This window comes from Phascolarctos cinereus, unplaced genomic scaffold, assembly GCF_003287225.1.
Source record: "Phascolarctos cinereus isolate Bilbo 61053 unplaced genomic scaffold, phaCin_HiC Scaffold_726;HRSCAF=1367, whole genome shotgun sequence".
In the NCBI taxonomy this organism is placed as follows: domain Eukaryota; kingdom Metazoa; phylum Chordata; class Mammalia; order Diprotodontia; family Phascolarctidae; genus Phascolarctos; species Phascolarctos cinereus.
Genome location: NW_027556098.1, coordinates 393,203,237 through 393,220,932, shown reverse-complemented (window position 1 = coordinate 393,220,932; position 17,696 = coordinate 393,203,237). Strand labels below are relative to the sequence as shown.

Sequence of the window (17,696 nt, the reverse complement as noted above, 5' to 3'; positions counted from 1 at the left end):
CTAAGCTCCATGCGTGGAACACAGTAGGCACAACTGACTGAATCAAAGTAGTAGGGAAGAAATCATTTGCTAGCGAGAGGTTGAAGATGGAAGATAGAGGATGGAGGACTGTGGATGCAACATACAGAAGGTAAGGGTAACTGGGATCAAGCTCTCAAAATGGGAGTTAGGAAAAGAGGCTGTTCCTGGAAAGCAGAAGATTTGCCAGAGACCAAGGGGAAGGAGAAGATTTGGCTTATATCAAATAATTTCAGGATGAAAAGAATGAGAAGAGGAAACTCATGTAAAAAGTTCTATTTTCCTCATTAAATAAAAAAAGCAAAAATACTCAGCTGAGAGAAAAACGGGAAAGAGAGGAGGAGAATATCTGGCACAGTTTTTTGTGGAAAATGTGAAAGGGAATCTAACAGAGAAGAATAAAACAACTGCTTTACTTGTTGTTCAATGGCTGTCAGTCGTGTCTGACTCTCTGTGACCCCTTCGAGGTTTTCTTGGCAAAGATAATAGAGTGGTTTGCCATTTCCTTCTCCAGCTCATTTGAAGGATGAGTAAGTGAAGCAAACAGGGTTCCGTAACTTGCTCAGGGTCACACAGCCAGCAAGTGTCTGAGGTCAGATTTGCTCTCATAAGTTGAATATTCCTGATTCAAGGCCCAATGCTCTATCTACTATGCCTCCTAGCTGCTCACCTTTAGTTGGCAAGTTAGCACTAATAATTTACCAATTAGATAAGTGAATGCTGAAAAGAATACCAGGAGATAAACATGTTAAAACCACAAGGCACCTTGTGAATGAACATATACCAGACAAGCATGCACCCTTCTGTCTGGTTTCTTGGTAAAGTGTACTTGGCATGTTTTTTAATTAAAAATAAAGTCACCATTGTGGTTTTCTTCTCAGCAGAGGCTGGAAAAGGCATAACTGCTGATGAGAAAAAAAGTCATCCTTTATAGCACTAGCCCTTCTATACAACACCTCTTTAGCTCAAAGAGAATCATGCCAACATCCACACTGCAGCTCAGTGTTTTGCTACTAGGAATCCCATAAAGAAGGGACAATGACTTGCTTCCTTCTATCTGATGAGGTTGAAGGCCCAAACAAGCAAGTTGAGATTTTCCCATATTTCTCAGCAATCTCAATGAAAAGAAAATGCACACAATAACAAACTGAGCAAAAATATTTTATCTGGCTTCATATTATATATTAAATAGAAAATTTAGAAATTTATAGAAAATTAGAAAATCATATATTAAATAGAAAATTGTTTAAAGAACGCAAAAGACTATTCACTCATTTCTGCTAAGTGGCACAATACACAGAGCACTGGGCCTGAAGTCAGGAAGACTTGAGTTCAAATTCAGTTTCAGCCACATACTAACTTAGCTGTGTGACCCTGGCCAAATCACTTCAGTATGCTTAAATTTCCTCATCTGTAAAACAGGAGTGATAACAGCACCTACACCTCGTTGGGTTGCTATTGGGATCAAATGCGATAATATTAGTAAAAAGCATGTAGGACAGTGCCTGGCACGTAGTAAGTGCTATATACCTGTTAGCTGTTATTATTATTACTAATTAGGTAATCTTTTCACCAAGTTTCTTTTCATTTACTTATATTATTTTCCTCAGAAGGTAGCTAGGTGTTATAATTATGAATGTATTCTATTGGCCAAAACCTAGAATATTTAATATACTGTTACTAAGTCAAACTCCATTAAACCAATCTCAATCATTCTCTTCCCACTGACATTTATCTAACATAGAGCCCTTCACTGCCATGCATATGCACTATAAAAACAGTCCCCCAATCAACCTTTCTGCCACTCTAATCAATTCTTTTCACAATTCACAGATAAAAATTTATGCATACTTACTCAAATCACTCCTCTGCTAAAAATCATGTAGTGGTCCAGTATTCTAAACGAAGTCCAAACTGCTTAGGCTGGTATTCCAGGCCTTCCATAATCAAGCATAGCCCTAGTTTTTAAGTCTTATCAAAGACTACAGTCAGTTGAACTTTGTCCGACATGGACTCAAGTCAAAAACTGCAGCTGTAAGTTTTTTGGTCACATCATTCTTCTTGCTAATGTATTTCAATATCACTTAAGAATTTATCAATCTGTCCTAAATTAGATCCCATACATACTTTTAAAAGGGCCAGTTAGTAAGTACTGGTGAAAGCATACAAACTCATCATCAAAAATGGATAAAGGTGATGAGCTTCTGCAAACATTACCAGAAGAACTAGGGCTATTCCCTGCATTGTGATATGAAAAGAATGAAGTCTCACTGCAGATATGTTATTTCTCCTTCTGCATGGCAGTAATCGGCCATTTTTTAATCTAGTTCTGAAAGAGAATCTACAAAAATTCTGCCTCTACCACATCTCCACTGCTAAATGCAATTTTCATCCTGGCTTTCCATCTCCTGTTTGGATAATATATTGGTGAATCTAACTCACAACAATAAGCTTGTCTTAAATATGACCACTGTAGCATGTAATTTTTCTGTATCCACTTTCTGTAAATTTTATCCACGTATGTGTAGAGGCATGCATGTGTGCCCACAAACCAAACAAATATCAAGCAATCTGTTCCCTTCCCAAGTCTTAGGATCACATTTCATCCCTAGGAATGAGCCACTAGCTTCTTACATAAATTTCAATTGAAGTGACAATGGCTATTTACTGAAAACTGATTAAAACTTAAATAAATTTGTTTAAAACGGAAAAGTGAATTACTTACCTTGTCTCTGGATTGTAGCCTAATATATAGAAAAATGAATCCACACGAGCTTTGAACTCTCTGGCAGCAAATATGTCAGAAAAATGGGAGATATTACATTTCCCTCTGAAAATTAAGAAAAGAAAAGATATCAGGTAAATTTTTTTTAAATTACAAGTCAAAATATTCTCAAGAAAGGACAAACATAAACTCCTTAGAGGGTACTCAAGGAGAACATTAAAAAAAAGAAAGCTATAACCCTTCCCCTCATCACACATGACATCACATCTGATAGGGATACTCAGAGCAGCCCAGAGCTAGAGGAGATGTCAGAGGTAATCCAACCTAACACCTTTACTTTCAGAAAAGAGCAACCTGAGGGCCAGCGGAGCAGTGACAACAATTATTGGTAGGGCTAGAACTCAAACTGGTCTAGAGGAAGAAGCACAGACCTGGTGTCAGATTCAGAATCTACTGCTCAATGAATGCTCATTAGGATGCACCACAACTCTGCTCATTCTGGGCTCTCAGAGTCTACACTGGATGGGTTACACTCGGTACTGACTGAGTAGGGAGACCAAGGCCCATACAACGGTCCTCTCTGGGCCTCAATTTCGTCATGTGTAAAATAAGCAAACTAAACTAGATGATGTCAAAAGTCCCTCCCAATCTAAATCCATAATAGTTGATTTGCAGAACCCAGCTATGTTTCCACATCATCATTAAATTATTCAACAGTATGCAAATATATTAGTTAAGTAAATAAAAATATAGTCAGTCACTAGATGCCAGGCACTGTACTAAGCACAGGGGATACAAAGAAAGGAAAAAGATAGTCCTTGCACAGCTCCCAGCCCAATGGAAAAGACAACGTGCAGATAACCGTGTATAAACAACTTACAGAGAAGATAAATTGGGGATAATCAATAAAGGGAAGGCATGGAATATTAAAGGTTTCATACAGGTGGGATTTTGGGAAGGACATTAAAGAAGCCAGGGAAGCCAGGGAGCAGAAAGAAAGGGAGAGAATACTAGGCATGGCACAAAGTCAGTGAAAGTGGCCAGAGAAGGGAGACAGAGTTCAAACAGCAAGAAAACCAAGATCCGTGGATTTCAGAGTATGCGAGAGTGTGCAAAGTATAAAAAGAACAGAATGAGGGAGGATGGACAGGTTATGAAGTGCTTTGAGTAAGGGTTATCGAGGACAAGCATTAGATTTTAAATTGGATTACAGAGGTAATAAAGAAGCCAGTGAAGTTATTTAGAAAGGCAATGACAAGATCAGACCCAAGCTTTAGGAAAATCAATTTGAAAGCTTAAAGGAGAATTGAATAGAGAGGAGAGAGACTTCAAATATAGATTCAAACAAAACATATCAGAAATGGGAGTTAAGAGTGAAAAGACAAGGATGACAGCATGGTTGTGAGCATGGATGACTGAGAAGATAATAACTTTGACAATAATAGGGAAATTAATAATAGAGGAAGGTTTGGGGGGAAAGATTAGTTTTGGACACATGAAGTTTAAAATGTTAATGGCACTGGTGTCAAACTCAAACAGAAAAAGTTATCTGTGGCCTGAATATTGACTTAGAAAACCACAAATCATCACTATCTATATTGCATTATAGTTGTTGTATATTTATTTATTTTTTTTAAACATTTCCAAATTACATTCTAATCTGTATTGCGTCCATGAATTTGAAATCTCTGGATGGACACAAAGTCCCAGGTCTCCAGGCAGTGAGAAATGTGAGACTGATAGTCAGCAGAGAGATTATGGCTAGATAGGTAGATTTTTAAATCATCACCATAGAGATGATAATTGAATCCATGCAAGCTGATGAGATCAACAAACAGGACAAAGACAAAAAGAAGAGTGACCAGAACAGAGAAATGGAAACTATTCACTTTTAGTGGACATGACTTGTATGAAGATTCAAGAAAGGAAGGCCAGGAGTGGTCAGACAGGGAGGAGGAGAACAAGTAGAAAGTGGTGTCCTGACAACTTAGAGAATATCAAGGAGAAGAGGGTAATCAATAGTGTCAATGGCTGCAGAGAGGTCAGGAAGGATGAGAACTGAGGACACTAGATTCAGTAATGAAGAGATCAATGGTAACTGAAAAGAGAGCAGTTTCAGAGAAAGGTCAGAAGCCAGACTGCAGAGGGTTAAGAAAAGAGTGAGTGAACAGGAACTGAAGGCAGCTACTGTGGACAGTTTCGCAAGGTGATTAGCCAAAAAAGGTAAAAGAGATATAATAGTTAGTGCTGAAAGAATGATCAAGGGAGTTTTCTGAAGGATGGAGACACGTTTGCAGGTACTAAGGATGCAGTCAGTAGATGGGAAATAGCTGAATATTAGTGTGAGAGTAAAGATGATAATAGCAGTAATCTGCTAGAAATGGGCTGGAATAAGATTGCATGGGCAAGAGGGTTTTCTTAACAAGGAGAAAGGTGAGCTGTTTTTGTGGAACAGGGGTGAACAAGGAGATGGTGGCAGAGGGTGTCTGGGAGGTGAGAGCTGAAGAAAGAAAAAGCAACTCTCCATCAGTGGCCTTGATTTTTTCAGCGAATTATGAGGCTACAGATTCTCAGCTGCAAAGGTGGAGGGAAAGGAAAATGCAGGAAGTTTGAGGAGGGATGAAAGGCTTGGAAGAGCCACTGTGAAGAGTGGGATAGTGAGTTGAATAGGAAGATACAACATGATTATGATGAAGCAATAAGGGCCCAGTTGAGATTATGTAAGTAATTTGAAGTGGGTCCAGTCACATGGTTTTGTGATTTTTCTCCAGATTCATTCAGCAGCACATGATTATGAAAAAAGACAATAGACAATGGAAAAAATTCAGGGCTGAGGGTTACAGCTGACCAAGATCAGCGAAAAAGGGCAAGAGATTTAAGGGGAGACAGCATGCAGTCAAACTGGTCAAGGGGTAAAGACAACAAAGAGAAGAAAACTCTCTACTCTTTCTGTACTACCAAGAAATTTGCTGTAAGGAGAATATTTTTATGAGGATAGGTGTTGAGTAGATTTACTAGGCCCCAATTTTTTCTCCTTAGGCCAGATGTTCTTAAATTTTTTTGTGTCATGGAACCTTTGGCTGTCTGCTGAAGTCTCTGAATTGTTTTCACAATCATGTTTTTAAACAAAGAAAACTAAATCTATAGGACTGAAGAAAGAAAAGAAAGGGAGGAGAGCGTATGCAGTTTTAGGGTGCTAGTCTGTGAAAGAACTAAGGATTCAAAGTAATCCTAAGTAATGATGAAAACACAAGACAAAGGGAAAAGTGGAATGACAACATATTATGACCAACTGTAGGAATTTTACAGTTCATGAACACAAATGTGGAACACTGGTAGGTGATGGATAGATATGGGGCATGACTATCTCTGAGTATTGCTATAGTGAGGTAGAGAAGTAGGTCACAGGAAATGAGTAAACTGAGGAACTGGGAGGTAAAACAGAGAGAATAAAAAAATACATATGCTGAATTCTATTACGAAGATAGTGTTTAGAAGAAGAATAAGGTTGTGGTTCACTGAGGAAGTCCCTAAACACACTGAAAGAGGAGGGCACAAAACAGTCACAAAAACTGTGATTATATGACTCTCAAAGAAGAACTTACTGAGTTGATGGAGGCAGAGGATGAGCTAGGAATGGCAATGGAGAGCAAGAAGTCTTCCACATTTTTCACCTTGAACAGTGAATGAATGGAATGAGTTAAAGTGTAACCAATGCAGGGAGACTGTGTCAACAGGACAGTCAGGACTAAGCAGGAGCCACAAGATGAAAAGAGAGTAAAAGGAAGTGATTCAAGACAAAAGCAACTTTGCTGCCTATGGAGAAATGATTCCAGAGAGCACAGTGGAAGAGGTAGCAGCCTTAGAGTGGGACACTGGAGAAGTAGTGGGGTAAGGGGGTAGGGGAGATTTGATTGAAGAAGATATTCTGGATTTACAATGGGAAAAGGGAAAAGGCAGGGGGGAATGAAGAACAGGGTTTGCATTTATTTCTCACATATAAAATTTGCTTGTGTATATTTCATTTCCTCTTTACTAGAGTGGGATAGGAATTCCATGATGAAACTGCCTTTATTATTCATAACATGAGAGCCACTAAGTATGGTGCTCAGCACCCATGATTTAATTTATTAGGTTACAATCTGACACTTTTCCCTATGTTCAACTGAATAGCCAAAAAGTACTCCTAATATCAGCCTGATAATCTCCTCATCCATGAAAAATGTAAGCACTAAAAATAAAATTAATTCAGGGGAAAGCCAACAAACCTGAAAGCAAGACAGCAGTGCAAACAAGACAATACAAGTTAACAACAGCACTTCAAAAAAAATCACAAAATCCAGTTTTCCTTTTTAGCTAAAAAACTGTAGGAAAGAAAGCATTAAATGTATCATTGCACATGTTGCACCAGCCTGACTCATCTGCTTGCTGTTGCTCTACCCTGAGCACTTAGCGCAGTTCCTGGAATGTACTTAATTAATATATTCTTGTTGACTGAATGGCTGACAATATCTTCTCTCTCTTCTCCTTGCCACTAAACTGGATTTTGCCCATGTCTAGAAAGGTCTCCTTTCACTCCTTTGCCTTTCAGAACTGGATTTATTCAAGACTCCACTCAAATACCACCTTCTCAAGAATGCCTTTATGGTCCATCCAGTTACTAATGCCTTTCCCTAAAGATTCATTCGGATTATTATGTACGTTATTTCTGTACTTATTTATAGGCTTGTCATCTCCTTTGTTACAATGTAAGTGCCATGAGTTAGGGACTGTTTCTGCTTCTCCTTTGTATCTGCAGTTCTTAGCACAGAGCACGGCACAAAAGATTAGATGAATGTTTGCTGACTGATCAAAAACAAAGATCTTTTGCCATCAATGCTGTCGAAGATTTTTTTAAAAGCTGTCATAAAAAATTTTCTTCTTCTTTGAGTTTTAGAAACGACAGAATAGAAAAAAATTACCCATAAGAAAAGCAAAAAATTTTTCTTTTCATTTTCTTTTGTAAAACCCTCAATGAAACATATTTATAAGTCAGAAGCTTGGAATCCAGTAATCCACATACTAATGCAAAGAATATCATACATGATGATCAGAGTCTTAGCTATGGCAATACTAGTACTAAAGAAGCTACATAAACTTTATAATACTGATTCTATGGAAAATCATGCAACCAGGTACAAATGGAAATACTAAGTACAACATATCTTCCCCTAATCAAAGAGGAAATTAAAAAAAAAATCATCCCAAGTTGGATTCTAAAAGCAACCAAATATTCCTTTCATTCTGCAACTACCAATTTCTCCTTCTCCTCCTCCTCCACCACCACCACCACCACCATCATCTAATGAGTACTTAATTAAATGCCTGAATTTATGAATAATCATTAAATAAGACAGGTAGGCAATCAACAAATATTTATTAAGAATTTACTATGTGCTCGGTACTATGTCATCCTTTGCTCTGCAAGGAGCTAACAATGTAATTAGATATGAGGGCAGTGAATGTACAGTCAACCAACTAGCATTTATTAAGAGCCTTCTACATGCTTGTCACTGTGCTACTCAAAAATAAATGAACAAGGGGCAGCGAGATGGTGCAATGCACAGCACTCCAGCCCTGGAGTCAGGAGGACCTGATTTCAAGTGTGACCTCAGACACTTGACATTTAACTAGCTGTGTGACCCTGGGCAAGTCACTTAACCCCAATTGCCTCACCAAAAAGTAAAACAAAACAAAACCAAAAAAAACCAAAAAACAAAAACCCCACAAAACAAAACCCTAGAGTCCTTGACTTCAAGAAGCTCCCAAATGGGGGAGATAACATGCACCATCTGTGTACAAATAAGATAAAAAAAGAATAGAGGAGAGAAGGGGACATGTATGAGAGATGTTAAGTGGAAAGAAAGGAAAGATTTGAAAATTGATTGGATAAGGGAGGATGAAAAGGATGAAAAAAAGAGTCAAGGAAGATACCTGGGCTGTAAGCTTTAAGCAACTTCGAGGATGGTGTACCCTCAACAGTAACAGGGAAGCAAACAGGAGAATGCTTCAAATCTTGACTCTAATGTTTGCTAGGACTGTGACCATTGGAAAATCAACACCTCTCTTTCAATTTCCTCATTATAAAATGAAGATAAAAATACTGGCAATATCCATCTCACAGACTTGACTTAAAGAAAGTACTTTGTAAATGAAGAACTAAAGAAATATAACCTGTTACAAATATAATGAAACAATAAATTTTGACTTTGTATAAAGCACAAAATGTGTATGTACATTAAAGTAACATCATCAATCATTATTAAAAGAGCCATTAACCTTACACAAACATCTCTGATGATTCTCATATCTACCCATCCTACCCTAAACTCTCTGACCTCCAATTCTGCATCTCCAACTGTCTTTCAAACAGCTCAAACCATATGTGTATTAGACACCTTAAACTAAATACGCACAAAATAAAATTAATTATCTTTCCCCCTAAACTCTCCCCTCCCTTCTACCATCCCAGTTCCTCTGGCTCACAACCTAGGTGTCATCCTAGATTCCTCACTATCTCTCATCACCCATGTCCAAGTTCTTGCCAAGGCCTGTCGATTCCACTTTTGCAACATCTCTTAAATATGCCCCTTTCTCTCCCCTGGCACTGTCATCAACCTGGTACAGGCCCTTGATTATTACTCCCACTTTGATTACTACAATAGCCTGATGGTAGGTCTACCTTCCTCAAGTCCCTCCCCACTCTAGTACATCCCCTATTCAGCCACTAAAGAGATTTTCCTAAAATTCTGGTCCAACCTTACCACTCCCCTACTCAGTAAACTCCATTACCTCTTATCACATCCACAATCAAGTACAACATGCTTCTATTAGGCATTCAAAGACTAGACTCTTAGGCCTTTACCAAACAACTTACTCCACAACTCCTTCCCTTCAATACAGTGGCACTGACCTCCTGGCTGTCTGATGAATGATCCTCTACGTCTTTTCAGCTCCATGAATTTTCTCTGGCTGCCCACCATACATGGAGTGCTCTCCCAGTGGCTTCTATGGCTCCCCTTAAATTCCAACTATAATGGCTCATCTACAGGAAGCCTTTCCCAACCACTCTCAATTCTAGGGAGTTCCCTCGCTGAGTACGTCCTATTTATCCTTCACATGGAACGATCCGTATATAGTTGTTCATCTGTTGTCACCTCTATTAGATCATGAGCTCTTTGAAGGAAGAGCCTGGTTCTTGCCCTTCTGCGTGGACAGCACTTAGTACAGTGTTTGGCAAGTAGTAGGTGCTTAATCAATGTTTCCTGACCGACTGATCTTGTCTCTTTTGTCCACCCGTTGTAGACTATTTCATTTTTTTTTCTTTGTATCTTTAGCACCTATCAAAGTGATTATAGATCTTGAGCAGGAAGGAGCATTAGAAATCAACTAGTCTATCCCTCTAATTTTACAGATGAGGAAACTGACACTCAGACACGTTAGGTGATTTGTCCAAGGCCACAGGTAGTAGACATCAAGAGAACTCTGCAAAGAGTAGTGGCTGAATGCTGTTGTTGTTCTTCCTTCATCTTCCAAGAGGACCAAAGACCTTGTGATTGGATGATTTCTTGACTTGCTTCTGAAGCAGAGTTACCTCACTTTCTCTTCCAAAATCACCAAAGTCCAGTGGCAAGACAAAGGTCAGGACTACTAGCAATGACCCGGGATGCAGGGGATAAACTTGGTGTCTCTAAAGTTTGATCAAGCTCTAAGCACCCCACAGTGCCTGCTTTACCCACCTTCGTGGCCACTAAACAATTTGTTCTCATCTACTCATTCAGGGGAAGTCTGCACATGCTTGTGGTAGACACCCCGCTAAATTCACCAATCACTTTGTGGCCCATCGGTTACCTTCAACCTGGTTGAGTCATTCTGCCAAGATGGTTTACCAGGGTGTGGCCAAGTGTGCATGCTACAGCTTCTTGGAGCCACAGGTGAGAACTGGGTGACAAGTGGACACCAAAGGTAAATGAGCTTAACATATAGAGGGACGTAATAGATGCTAACAAAACTGAAGGAATGTGGAGGCAGTGTGCTCTCATGGAAAGAGCTCTTTTCTCAGAGGATTATGCCTCTCCCTCAGTGAGAAAAGGAGACAGCTGGACTGAGGGCTGCTGGCCAAACTTTCAGTTACAGATCTATTATCCTATGACTCAACCCATATTTCTCAATGGTTTCTCAAAATAATCTATCCCCAGGAACAGATAATGGAGTCCTAGGGTTCCATATATACATATATACTTATACATATATATATAATATATACATATATATATAATTTATTTATTTATTTGTGTGTGTGTATACACACACACACACATATATATACACGCAAAAATATATACAAGATAGAAACAGTATTTGACAATCTATAAGACCTAAGGAAGCAATGAACCTGTTTCACCAAGAGTTTTTTGCTTTTAAACCCCATAGATTAAGGGAGGAAACAATATGGCAACATAAAAAAGCAATGGTCCTAGAGTCAATGATCTCAGTTCAAATTCAGCTGATGACTCTTCATGTCGATTTGGCTAAGTTCTCCTCAGCTCACAGCTCCCATATTTATAAAGGGAGACAGGTAGGCTAGATGAGCAGAGTTCCCTTCTACCTTTAAACCATCTGAATCTATGATTATTATGAGTACATAAAATACTGTGACAGAAAAATGTGGTGGGAGAGAGCTGGTTCTAGATTCTGAAGCAGGACCTAGAATACTGCTGCTGATTCTTACTATCTGTGTGACCACAGGCAAATCACACAACTTCCCTGGGTTTCCTCATCTGTAAAATGAAGGTGATGGCCTAGTTGACCACTACAGTTGTCATCAGAAATATATCTAGAAACTTGTGATAATAATAACAGCTGTGGTCCATCACTCTAAGGAATCTTGAAATTTGTAAGACTAGGAATAGCTTAAAAGCGGGGGGGGGGGGGGGGGGGGGGGCAGCTAGGTAGCGCAGTGGATAGAGCACTGGCCCTGAAGTCAGGAGGACCTGAGTTCAAATCCGGCCTGAGACCAAACACTTCACACTAGCTGTGTATCCCTGGGCAAGTCACTTAATTCTAATTCCCTCACCCAAAAAAAAAAAAAAGCTAAGAGATGGTAAGAAGTATAAGGGTAATTATACAGACAAATAAATTAATCTGATAAAACCCATGTGACATTTCTGTATCTGGCTTATGCCTATAAAACTTAAGAAGTATCTGAATTAGAGCAAAAGAATTCTTTTTCGGGCAGTCACATCTTACCATTTTATAGGACTAGGTGATATGAAAAGCCAAGCCAAGGCCACTTCAACAATAGTAAGTTTATGAACAACTATATCACCCCTGGGGAAGTCACTTAACCTCTCTAAATTAAATAATATAATTTATATGAAATAATAATTATTATTAGTTGTGATACAGGTCAGAATACTTGGATGAGTCCTGGCTCTGAGACTTAACTGTGTGACTTTGGGTAGTTCTTTTAACCCTCCTGAGCTTCCCTTTACTCACCTGCAAAAAGGGGATCATGGTAATTGCACTCTCATAGGACTGCTGTGAAGGTTTGTATAAACAATAAATTCTTACAAAAATGTAAGTTATTATTATTTTTACATGGAGATAGCTGGGTGGCTTGGTGGATAGAGCACTGGCCTAGAGTCAGAAAGATCTGAATTCAAATCCCACCTAGCTGTGTCACCTAGAGCAAATCACTTAGTCTCTGTCTTAATTCACGGAAGAAGGAAATGGCAAACCATTCCGTATCTTTGCCAAAAAAAAAACCACATGAGGTCATGAAGAGTTGGACACGACTAAACAATAACATTATTTTTGCTGATATTCAAGATGCCACGAGACTTAAATAGGTTAACCTCTCTCTGTGATACTGTGTGATCAATACAATTTTCCAGATGGTAATGATAGTGGAAATTGAACCTAGAAAATTATTAACTTAGAGGCCTAGCTATTCTTGTTTAGCACTTCTAGAAAAAAGTGATTTTCCAGTTAAACCAGGACTAGCAAATACCTCAAGCGTCAAGGCCACTCCACTGAAGGCCCACTCTGCTGCCTCATCATGGCTTGGCAGTGGCATGTGGCTCATGAGGAATACGCAGGTGGTGCCTAAGCTCTGACGCATCCTCCTGAAGTACAGAAGTTTCCAGTATGATCTTGCAACAGACTAGAGGAATAGTGGTGAGGTTAATCCTCAGAAAGGAGGCTACCAGGCGACTGACTTCTTTTGTGATGACGTCAATAACAAGATTCTCTATTAAGGAACAAAGAGCTCTTATGGAGGGACAAGAAGCTGGATCACTCAATAAAAAAGAGTCTTCCCAGGCACATAATAAACACATTAAATAACTGATCGTCTTGTGCTTCATTTTGCTGGAAACAGATACAGGCAGTTGCATTTTATTTTGATTACCAAAATATTTTAAAAGATAAATTTTGTAAAAACATTTTTTTTCTAAAATGGCCAAAATGTCTTCAAACAAAACTCATTATTTAACAATGGAGATCAAACTGTCCAATTAAGGACCTGTTCAGGGACATGGAATTCAAACGTTGATGTCATCTCAAAACTCTAAATCCTACTGGCTAGAAGAAGTGTGAAAGGAGGGGGAAGAACCATATCATGTTAAAATCTTTAACCAATTAGCCCTGAGATGGGAAACTATTTACCACAGCAAACTATTTCAAAATCAGACTGAAATGCTTCATTATAACTAGATCAATGGCACTTGTAAAAGTGTTAGAAATCAAGTAAAAATTCCCCAGAAGAGTGAAGTACAAAATCATCATACAATACAGATTAAACTTGCAAATCTAAGATGTTCGTGACGTCAGAATACTGGCCTTATCAGACCAATCATATCACATATATTTGTTTCAAAAGACCTCTAAACTGCTTAACTTCTTAATGCCCAAGCCATATCATAATGGGGGGAAAGGGGAGTGAGGGAAATGGGAAAGAACAAAAAAGAAGAAAGGGAGAATGAGGAAAAGAAAAAAAGGAAGGTTCTACACATTTGATTTCTAAGCCAATTCAATTAAAAAACCTACGTCAATCAATTCAAGCAAACTTCTCATTAACTTACAATTTTTTTCCTACATGCAAAATGAATGTTAGAAATTACCTCCATGGAGCCATAAAAAAGATTCTGGAGTGTGGATGAAAGACTATCACAAAACACTGAAATTTTCTAAGTTTATCTAAAGCTCTCTAAGTCCAAAAAAAGACTCTCTCCTCTAACCCCTAACATCTCCCACTCCCCCACATTAGAAGTTAATGCTAATTTGCCTTGCAGTAAGCGCCTTTCTTGAAGTGGCTTTAAACAAGGAAAATCCTTTCTAGATGCTTTCAGTGAAACACCATCTGAATATTTTTACTAGAGAAATTATTCCATCCACATATGGCAATATCCATTCCAATTACTGATAATTTAAAGGCAGCAATGGCCAGAAAAAAAATCATTCTTTATTGGAGGAAAAAAAAAATTATCCGCTTCCTCTTCTACTTCAAAGGCCAAAGCATTTCATTTAAACACAAAATCTACCTAGAATAAAAGTTTTGTTTTGTTTTTTCTCTTGAGCATAAAACACAGATGATTAAAATATCTCTACAAATTGTCTTTACAGTTCACATGCAATGGCTTTAGACACAGAGTTTAATAAATTTAACTGGGTGAGCATTTTTTAAGGCAATGTCAGATAAAATGGAAGAGAAGGTAAGAAAAAGAAGAGGAGAGAGGAGAGAAGAAGAATTTAGATTAATAAAGGAAGAAGAATGGGCCTCTAAAAGATGAAATGCAATAATCTCTTGCACATAATATATCAATTAGTCAGGGTGCCAGCATCAGAATTTTGGAGTCGCATCTTCCCAGATTAAATACTTGCTCTTGATTTATTATCACACATGCTTAAAATAATTAAGTACAATAAGTGGAGCAATCACCTCTAGAAGATAACATGGTAGACTGAATGTTTTTCACTGTACTGAATGTCTTCTACTTAATATGAGACTTTCATCTAAACTCTGCCACTTACCGAAGGGCAGCAGCATGGTAAGTGTCAACATAATCGGAAATGAAGAGCTCTCGATTCTTGATAACTGGGTCTGTAATGACAAGTTCTCGTCCAGAATCTGTTAGAAAAAGAAGGGCATAAGATAGGGGTTCTTAAAACATCCATCTTTCCTAAACCAACCACCTTACCTCCTATTCCAATTTACTACCATTTTTTAAAAAAATCATTGAAAATCCCCAAATTTATTTTAAACACATATAAGAGAATATGATGACTTGAGTGGGGTGGGCATCAAGATTGAGGACTTCATTAGTATGAGAAACTCCTAAGGTGGAAACTTCTTTCACCAATGAAAGTCAATAACTCATGTAAAGTATGGTGGTGGAACAGTTGCCTGTAGTACTGTTAAGAGATTTACCATGGTCACAAAGTAAGAGTCAATCAATCAATTAATAATGAAAGAGTAAGGCAGCACTTATTAAGCACTTACAATGTGCCAAGCACTGAGAATACAAGTAAAAAAGGGAAGATAATCCTTGCATTCCAAGAGTTTACAATATAAAGGGATAGAAAAATAAATAGTAAACTGGTGGCCAAAGAGGGACGTTTTGCTCTAAAGTGTCAGGGTATGCTAAATAGATCCAAAAGGCTATAAATTGGCACATCCTTTACAGAAGTACAATGTCAGGAGTATGCATTAGAGGCATGACTTGAACCCAGGTCTTCCTGCATCCCAGGCTGGCCTGTTATCCATTCATATCAAGTATGCCATATTGCTTTCACATAGTGATTTAGGGTAACAGTATTATGAAGTGCTATATAAAAAGTCCCATGTTAACAATTGGGGATACAAAGACAAAATGTTTTAGAGTCTCTGTCCTCAAGGAGTTTACACTCTGTTATGGGGGTTACAACATGTTTAAAAAAAAAAAAGGAAATCTGAAGACTACACAAAGTAATAGAGTAATTTCCAGAAATTGCTAATGTCAGGGTGGAAGAGAAGAGGTAAAGAAAAGGCTTGAGTTAGAGGGAGCAGGTCAGCGGAGGCAGTGAGGGGAAGTGGGGCATTACAGGAGGGGAAAACCTAGTTGTGCACAAAAGCAGGCAAAGATATTGATGGATGGACTGCAAGACAGAGACAACTACTAGTGACCAAGTCAGTCCAACTGGAATGGACAATGTATCAAGAGAAATGAAGTAAGTATGAAAAGGTGAGTTGATATGTATTATAGAAAGCTTTAAATGTCAGGCTGAGTAGTTCATATTTTATCCTAAAAGCAAAAGGGAGGCAGAAAGGAGTAGAATGTGACATGGTCACCAAAAAACATATAAAGTCTTAAAAGAGCAGGAGGGACATTATCAATTCCAAACTACAGAGCAATGGAGTCTGTTTGGTTTGTTTCTAACAAGCAACTATAATCTGATTAAATTGAATGAGTTCATCATTCTCAAGCCAAGGAGTCACACACCTGCATACTGGCAATTGCTGCATCTAATGGATGAAATCTGCCCCCAAAGCACACTAATTCTAGCCTTCAAAAGTTCAACTTTTAACTTTCTATCGAAAGTAAGCAAATTAGCCAACATACCTATATTTTCTATCACAACTCCTTTGGCATGAGCTCTCTGTCAAAATTTAACAAAATCTTAGCTAATCCTGCCCATTATATTTCTTATTTATAAAAGATCCAATTTTAGAAATGGTTTTCTGATCTCCATATACATTTTTCTTTGGCTTACTAAATACTGACTTTTCCCATGTTTCTACAAAATTTCAACTATAGTTCCCCAAAATTATCCTTTCTAGTTGTTCCTCATTACTGCTATACTATTCAAAGAAAAATTCAATCTCCTAAAGGTCTGTCCTACAAACCCAGATTTCTAAAAGGAACTTTGAACCAAAGGCTGGGAAAATACTCTGCTGATAAAGGAAGGAAAAAAATATTGTCAGAACAAGTATACTCTAGTAGGATCTAAGTATATATCTTAAAAGTTACTCATATATTGACAAATTTAATCCTTTTTTAGTAAACTAAGAAACGTTTTTAAAAAGAAAACTATAGATTCAATTCTGCATAAATGATTACAATGAAACTACAAAGAATAGTATTCAACAGAAAAGTTGTATCTCTTTTTTTGAAAACTTTAAGATTCAAAGAAGAAAAGTCTAAGATGAGACGTCATGTTTCTGCTAAATTTCATTTGAATTCTTACATGGTAAAATTAGAAAATTTATTCTTTTTGTCTATAGGTATAGACACATGTACAGTAAAGCTGTAGAATAAAGTACAAAGCTAGATAGAGGACAGTTTTGAGCACTATATTTTATACAAGCAGGGAACTAAGGCTGGATTGGCAATCATGAAATAACATTAAATTTGGACAAATTTTATTGTGAATAGAAAGAAACAATAATAAAAAACAGCACAATTCTCATCAAAAAATACACTCAAATACATCACTATTGTGCTCTGAGAAAACATCTACATCAACAAAAATTAATTTAGTAACAATTTCCAAAGAAATAAGTTACAGTTTTTTTTTAAAAAAACAATAGCACATTGTCGAGGTTAATGTACATCCGTGAACCTGCAGAAGGAAACAGCTTTTATAGCTTTTTTTTCCATAATACTGGGGCCAGGAGAAGAGAAGCAAAAGTGACAATATAATCCTATACGGTTTACAGTCTTGATCATAGGTCAAAATGGGGGGGAGGTGCGGGGGGCAGCCATGGAGATTTTTTTAGGTAAAAAAAATGGTGTAAAAATTATGATGCTACTATCTCTTAAAACAACAACAACAACAACCTCTTATTGACTGTTCTGAACAGCAATTCAAAGGAAAAGATAAATTAACACACATAAATACACATACAGAGTCCAGGCCTGTGATTGTAGTAGTT

The 17,696-nt window shown here is 37.8% G+C and overlaps 1 protein-coding gene across 4 annotated transcripts in view; it reads right to left on the bottom strand.

Moving 5' to 3' along the window:
• The window catches only part of RERE (arginine-glutamic acid dipeptide repeats), a 564,089-nt gene that overhangs the window by 213,949 nt on the left and 332,444 nt on the right, over positions 1-17,696 (bottom strand). For all 4 annotated transcript variants that reach the window (XM_020974543.2, XM_078145698.1, XM_078145699.1 and 1 more), the window contains 2 exons: positions 14,816-14,912; positions 2,744-2,848 (listed from right to left, as the gene is read on the bottom strand). In XM_020974543.2, coding sequence (XP_020830202.1) covers positions 2,744-2,848; positions 14,816-14,912 — 202 coding nt within the window. The remainder of the gene's footprint in view (positions 1-2,743; positions 2,849-14,815; positions 14,913-17,696) is intronic.